At 44.2% G+C, this 7903-nt stretch overlaps 1 protein-coding gene across 1 annotated transcript in view; it reads right to left on the bottom strand.

Annotated features, from left to right (window-relative positions):
• The window catches only part of Dmbt1 (deleted in malignant brain tumors 1), a 70256-nt gene that overhangs the window by 14137 nt on the left and 48216 nt on the right, over positions 1–7903 (bottom strand). The window contains exons 5-9 of the mRNA XM_031384947.1: positions 5271–5594; positions 4266–4295; positions 3353–3382; positions 2593–2619; positions 1729–1758 (exon numbers count right to left, since the gene is read on the bottom strand). Of these exons, the coding sequence (XP_031240807.1) occupies positions 1729–1758; positions 2593–2619; positions 3353–3382; positions 4266–4295; positions 5271–5594 (441 nt within the window). The remainder of the gene's footprint in view (positions 1–1728; positions 1759–2592; positions 2620–3352; positions 3383–4265; positions 4296–5270; positions 5595–7903) is intronic.

Below are 7903 nucleotides of genomic sequence, written 5' to 3'. Positions count from 1 at the left end.
CACCAATCTGCAGAGGAAAACAGAGCTAGATTAGAGAAAGGTCTGTGCATCAAGATTCTGTTGAGGCACTCATGGTTGGACGTGGAAAACACTGAACACAGAAGCACTGTGGCTAAGAGTAACAACATCCTTTTTGAGAGCATGTGGTCTCTGAATGAATTACATAGGAAAAGACATCTGTAGGAAGTGATTTCACCAGGAGAGTAAAGTTTAGCAAAATGGATTAAGTGCTCCAAGTTTTAGATCCCACTGAGTCAAGCAGAGAGTGGTGTGGGCTCAACACATGCTGCCTTTGTACTACTATATGGAGAGAGCTGAAGGTCCTGAGGCAGACAGAATACTGGGGTCCCACCCCTGCTGTGGCTGGTGGACATGGCTGTGTTCAGAATAGGGATGGACCGGATAGAGAGGAGTTGTAGGAGATCATGACTCACCAGCTATGGTCGGGAATGGTGTTGAAGTATCTGTGAGAAAAAGAAGCCATGTAAGAACTTTGAATATAAGTTACTTGGTCCTGGTCCTTTGTGCATCACACTGAGCACACCAGACTGAGTTGTACTCATCTCCTGCCTCAGAGCAAGGGTGTGACCACACACACTGCCAGGAAGGTGCTAGCCCTGGGGCATTAAGGATCCATATTCTTTCGTACTTCACAAGGAGATCTGGGTCTGCATATGTTTACAGGATGGAGCCTATAGTTCGTGTCTGTCCAGTGAATTATGGGTGACTACAATAAGTAAAGAGCAAGTCCTTACATTTGACCATTCAGGTCTCTTGGCACATCTCTCCCCATGCTGGCCATGAGGTACAGATCTGGAGGCATTTATTGTCATGAACACAGACTCCACCTTAGTGCCTGAAAAGCTGTACAAACATACACCAACATCAAGGTGCAGTGAGAGAATTAGGCTTAAGGTTCTCTGATGCAGAACCAGAGACAGGAATTGCCACAAGCCATTCCCAGCCCTGGTCACATTCTGAGAACATGCAGGATCCCCTCCTTGTGGCTTTTTTTTTGTGGGAGTAGGTGCAAGTTTTTTAATGGATGGGTGGATGGAAAATGGCAGTCCTTAGGAGAGTTCCATCAAAGCCACAGCACGGTGTCCTCAATGATTGTGGGGAAAATCTTTCCTTGAGTCTCTTTGGCTCACTGGCTGACAGATGGTTGTGGGTACCAATCTCTTAGACCAGTGGTGTAGAGTTTCTGCCACCTGGACACAAAGTATCCAGGTGTAATTGACACCTATCCCAGAGGTTATTTCAGGTATGCATGTGTTTGCAGATATGGGTGTCAGTCCTTCTGATGAAGAGAGAGGATCTCTAGACTCAGTACCTATTTCTGCTATTCTGACTTACAAAATCCCAAATCTTGCTCTTTTGTTAGTGCCATGGTGTTCTGAATGATTAGGAAATGTCAACCAAGGGCTCATATTGAAGACGTTGTGTCCCACTCGAGAGTCCAACCCCATGATTGCATCCTGGGAGCTCTTTCCAAATCTATTCATTAATTCTGGGATGGAGTACATAGAAGATAGATTTTTGTGGACAGAGTGGATCAATGTTGATGTACACCAGGAAGATAGGCCCTCTTCCTTATTCCCTTCCTTCTCCTTCTCTTTCTGAGCTGTACTCCAGCAAAGACTTCAAGAAGATTCCAGAATTCCTGTCTCTCTCCAATCTCTTAGTAAAGAAACTGAAAGCTATGCTTTGGCCTCCTCCCAGACTTACCAATGGAAGGATATGTTGTAGTAAACCAATCTGGAGAGAGAAACAGAGCTGGATTAGAGGGAAGGTCTGTGCAGTCAATGTTCTGTCAAGGCACCCATGATTGGAAATAGAAAACATTAGACACAGAAGCACTGTGTCTGAGAATAACAAAGTCCTTCTCTTGAGAGCATGTGGTGGCCCTGACTGTGCTGTCATGTGTCTATCATAGTGTGAAGAATGTGTCCCTGAGACCCGGGGAAAGTATAACTTTGTCCTGAATGACAGTTGCTTGGGAAAAGAATCATGTCGTCTATACCTTAAGAACCTGACAGGAAGAGCCTCTGTTGTCCAGTGTCTCGTGACTCTTGAAAAATACAATGGTTTCTAGATAAATCACATAGGAAAGGGCCTCCATTGCAAATGGTTTCTCCAGGAGTGTGAAGTTCAGCAAAATGGTTAAGTGCTGCAACTCTTACATCCCTCTGAGTCAAGCATAGGGTGAGGTTGGTTCAATGGGATCTTCCTTCATGGGGAATGCTAAAGGTTCTGGGGCCAACAGAATACTGAATGGAACAGGAAGTGTCACCCAAGGGCTCATATTTAAGACCTTAGCCCTGGTCATGAGTATAACCCCATTATTGGATTCTCAGGGCTCAGACTAAATCTGTTCATTAGTTCTGGATGGAGTAAATAAATGGTAGAGTGTTTTGGATCACTAAGGATGTACACAGGGAAGATAGGTCCTCTTTCTAATTCCATTCTTTCTCCTTGTCTTTGTGATCTGTGCTCAAGTACACACTTCAAGAAGATTCCAGAATTCCTGTCTTTCTCTAACCTCTTGGTTGAAATGCTGAAAGCTATGCTTTGGTCTTATCCCAAACTTACCATAATAAATAGTTGTAGTCAACAAATCTGGAGAGAAAACAAAGCTAGATTAGAATGAAGGCCTATGCATCAAAGTGTAGTCAAGATCCCTGTACTAGCAATATGGAAACATTGGGCACAGAAGCATTGTGCCTGAGAAACAGAGAGCCTTTTCTCAAGGGCACGTGGCACTGACCATGCTCTCATATGTTCATTACAATATCAGTGAGGTGACCCTAGGCCCTAGGACAATGACAGTATTGTCCTGAATGGCAGTTGCTTGGTAAAAGAATCATGCCATCTATACTTTAGGAGCATGACAAGAACAGTCTCTGCTGTCACTTGCCACATGACTCTTGCAAAAGATGATGCTTTCCAGACAAATGTCAAAGGAAAGGACCACCATAGCAAATGATTCTACAGGAAAGTGAAGTTTAGCAAAGTTGCCTAAGTGCTGCAAGTCTGTGATTCTACTGAGACAAGCAGAAGGTGATGTGAGGTCAGCAGATGCTGCCTTTGTACTTAATGGAGAATGTTGAAGGTTCTGGGGCAGACAGAGTATGAAAGAGTCCCACCTCTGTAGCTGTTTGCTGTAGCTGTGAATAGAATAGGGATCTCTACCAACAGCCTACCAACAACTTGGGAAACTGCTTTCTATATGACTAAACACAAAGGATCATAAGCAAGGCAGGCAACCCCTTCATCTTAATCTCTTATTAACCAGTCAAGGTTTCAATCTGAGATGCACAGGGAGCCAAACCATGGTAAGAAGATGCATTACCTGTTGTAGTTTCTGGGGTAGTAGTAGTGTCTGAAAGTGACAACAAAAAGTAAGATTAGGAGATAAATGGACACAAAAAGATGTACTCCACACAGTGTGAAATCCATTCAAGAGCTGCACTGTGACTTGTGCACAGGGATCCAATCCAGATACTCAGCCAAAGAACAAAGCCCAAAGGACCTCGAGATGTTCTGCCACCTCTCTCAAACTGAGACATTCTTTTCTCTAAGAAGCTCTGCCTGTGCATTTGGGGATGCAAGTATGGAACAGGTACATGTGACACCATCTCCTGGATTTAGATAAGCAGTGGAGAAAGAGCCAAAAGGCCAAAGGCAACACAGTGTAGAACATAAAAGAACTGACTTTCCTGGTGACTAGAATCACAAAACATTCCTTGCCTCTCAATCCATCTCACATGGCATGAGGATAGACCATGCAGCACATATGGGCTGGTGAGGACCTGACCATGCAGCACATGTGTATTGGTGGGAAGGTGACCATGAAGTACATGTGGGCTGGTGGGGAGGTGACCATGAAGTACATGTGGGCTGGTGGGGAGGTGACCATGAAGTACATATGGGCTGGAGGGGAGATGACCATGCAGAAATACTGATTTTGCAGAAATAGAAGAGAATGACTTGGATAATGCTGATAGTTTCAGGAGGCCAAAGAATGTCCACATCAATTTGCAGACAGGTCTTGAATATAAAAGGGCCAAAGCCTCTTGCATGAGTGGCTTTTTATTTCAGTTGCAAGTGTCTCAATCACTACTCTACCCAAATATTTGATGCAAACTTGGGTTGGAGATAAGAAAGTGCCTCCTGAATATGAAAAGTGGCAAAAGAAGAGTATGAGCCCCCAAAATTGGATTCCCAAGAACAAAGATCTTCCATATAAAGCTGCCAAGACTCACCTGGCCAGGGTGTACTCTGGGTTTGGGCATCTGTAAGAAGGGAGATAGGTTAGACAAAGAGCACAGGACCCCACTTAGAGTAACGGGCGAAACAGAGTTTGTGGTTTTACAAAAAGAACTGTTGTTCTGCATATAACCACTGTACCCAGAAACCTAGATACACTCACAGAAATCCATCCTGCACCCTATTGCCAAAGTCTGGACCTCAGTACCCATAAGTCGTTATCTGGAGTAAGAAAGTAATGACTACTGCTAGAACAGGCTACAAACTTCTTTGCATGACCGTGAAGGTAATCATCCAAAATTAGTCTCAGTGATGAGCTGTTGAAGACCTACTGACAACCCTCATGTTAGGAGGATACTGTTGAAAACATGTGCTCCGCCTTGATTCACTGTTCCAATATGGGTTCTTCATGGCTAATTCATGAGCACAAAATATATCACCACCCTGTGATGACTATACCCTACACTGTCATCCGGATTTCTACCTGTGTTAGTCAGTGAGTCATTGGCTTTAGGTTAGCTACTCGGCTAACCTAAGATGATTATGGCTAGTGACAAATGGCAATGAAACATAAGAAAGTGGAGAGCTGTAACACACGTGTCCTGCAAAGGCCCTATCTCTGTGGATGATGTCAGGGACCACAAGAAGTGGAGTAAAAAGGATGTTCCTCAGGTAAGATAACGGATTATAGTTTTTACATATGAGTTGTTGGATGCTAAATCTTCAAACCAGTACCTAGGAACTTTCAAGGGGCACATGGCAAGAGGGAACATATGAAGACACCAGTATTTCTCGAGTTGGGGACCTACCTCTGCACCAAGGGAAATCTAGAGTTCCAAGATAGCTGTGAAAGTTTTGGACAGTTCCCTGAGTGATAAAATTTCAACAATGCACAATGAGTCCCACTATTGAAGAAACCCAAATACAACATTGAGAACAGAATTCAGGGACCTCTATAAGGTCATTCTTAAAAACAATATCTGATGGCTTTTGAGTCTTACCTGAACAGATAACTCCGGCATCTTCATGGTGTCCACAGTTATGAGAGAGCCAGCCTCGGTGGGAGCAGCTCCACAGATAGGACTCATGTCCTGTACAGGCCACATCATCCAGGACAATGGGCCCAGAGCCCTGTCCAAACTGGGCATTTCCTGGGGCAGACACGGCCCAGCCACAGCCCAGCTGCCTGCACACCACATTGGCATCCTTGGTATCCCAGCTGTCGTCACACACGGTGCCCCAGGAACCCTGGTAAAGGATCTCCAAGCGACCCTGACACCTGTCTCCTCCATTCACGAGCCTCAGAGCCAAACCAGAGTCTGTTCCTGGAAAGACATGGTGGGTTCTCCTTGGTGGGTCCTGTGTGGATGAGGCAGCTTGTACACTTTGTGGGCAGCTCACTCATAAACTTTAAAGCAATATGGGATGTGAGCACCTCCTGCTGCTACATCTTGATCACACTGTCCTGAAAAGACCTTTACCCCTCCCACTTTGCCTGTGAACTCTCACTACAATGTCATTACATCAGTTCTAGACATGAGGGCTGAATCTGTAACCAGGATGCCTAGGTTTCTGCAAACTGTGTTGGCATGGGTTGAATCTACCCTAGATGGTGACAAGACACCTACCCCACCCTGGACCTAAGGCTCTGAGTGCCATGCACTATAGAGTCAAGTGTGTTTCAAGGAGAGAGAGGATGCAGACCCTCCCAACTCCTCACAAACAAACTGCACATGCACACCTGCCATCTCCACCCTGACCCACACCTGCCAGCAGTGAAGGAGACAGTGGAACAGGTTAGTCTATGACAGGCCACAGGGGCAGGCCAATAGCTTCCAGTCACAACTGAAGCTCATGCGTCCCTGGCACAGGCTTGCACAACTGCTTACACACACAAGGTAAGAGTTTGCATCAGAACTGCTTTCAGGACCAATATAAAATTATAAACCTGAAGAAGCTGCTGTTCCCCATTGATCTTAGTCTCATGACTACCTCCATGACCTCACTCTCTGTAATGATACCACAGTAGAGGTAAGTGAAAAGTTCTGTCACGGCTGTTCACCAAGAATACTGATGTGAACTTTTCATTGAAGTCAAGGTTCAACCCAAGATGTTTAAACAAGACAAATGTCTGTACATGGTTTGCACTAGGACTAAGCTTTCTCAACTGGGCACACATTTGAAGTGAATATGAATGGCATCTTATAAGAACTCATCAGTCTCATTTTGTCATCCAACGTCTCTGGAAGATTGTCTTATATTGATCCTTCTATCCCCAGAATCTCTTCTGACATAGCACTAAATTTAGAGCCAATGGAATTCTGGGACCCACTCCAATACAGACTTCTACATACAGAGAGAGGGGAATGGCCAGCCATAGCAAGCTGACTGACCCCTTCACACACAGAGAAATGGGCAGTGACAAGGTGCCCAGTGGAGGAAAGCGCTCAGGATCAGGAGGCATCCCCAACTTCTCTAAGACTTCACAGCACACACACACAGCCCTATCCCCTTAAGTGCCTCAGGAAAGTCAATGTTGAGAATAAACTGGCATCATGACCTTCAGAGAGAGAGTTACACAATCTTTTGTTACCTCTTGGTGTGGTAGAAGGAACTGTAGTGGGCTCTGCACGTCCAGATACAGGTGAGGGAGAAAAATGAGAAACATGATGTTAAGTCTCCATTGAGAAAAACCAAGACCTACATGTGCAGTGAACGTGCTGATGGGGTGTGATTCAAGGTCTGTACTGGGTAATGCTATGTGACTTGACACTAGTGAGTAATCTATGTAGTCTTGAGTTCTCCAAGTCTAAAGGCTATTTTTTATAGAAAGTGTTATTAGCCTACAGACCCTAGTTCTAACTTGCCTTCATATAACTTGCACTGAGTTCTAGAGAACCATTACAAAAATATTTCTGACATGTACACATGTAATTAATTGTTCTTACCTAATTACACTTGCTGATAGACCAATGTAACATTCACTATCAAATGTGTGGAGTGCCAATTTACCTCATTTTTGGATGGGAATGCTTTTTTGGTTCAGTATCTCTGGAAGTACTCTAGGCTAGACTGAAACACAAGATCCTACAAGCTCAGCATCATGAGTGGTAGACTAGTGTGTGTGCTTATATGCATAGGTGTGTGTGTGTATATTTATGTAGTCGCTTGTGTTGTGTATATGTGTAGTTGTAATTGTGTGTATAACCATGCTCATTAGTTTTTTTTTTTTTTTGGTTTTGTTTTGTTTGTTTTATTGCTGTTTTGGAAATGACTCTAAACTGTCCCCTTTAAATGAGACACAAACATAAAACATAGGTTTAAATTACTTTAAAAGAGCCATGGCTCTTGGACAAAGTGCCTTCAAGAGTTGACGCAATGCCAGCATTAGAATGAAGATATCAAGATATTAATCCACTGTAGCAGGCCATCGGCTTCTGAGTAACCTTCATAAGGTCTCACATATGAAAAAATTTGACCTCTCCCCACACAGCAGACCCACATATAAACATGGTGGAATCTCAGGAAGGAATATGGCTTAAGTGAGACTTAAAGCCAGTCTCATTCTTGGGACACCTCATAGGCATTGGGCCAATTGAATTGCCAACAAACTCTGGGCTAGCCAGGGTTATGG

The sequence above is a fragment of the Mastomys coucha genome, unplaced genomic scaffold (assembly GCF_008632895.1).
Source record: "Mastomys coucha isolate ucsf_1 unplaced genomic scaffold, UCSF_Mcou_1 pScaffold21, whole genome shotgun sequence".
Classification (NCBI taxonomy): Eukaryota; Metazoa; Chordata; class Mammalia; order Rodentia; family Muridae; genus Mastomys; species Mastomys coucha.
This window is presented reverse-complemented; position numbering and strand designations above follow the sequence as displayed.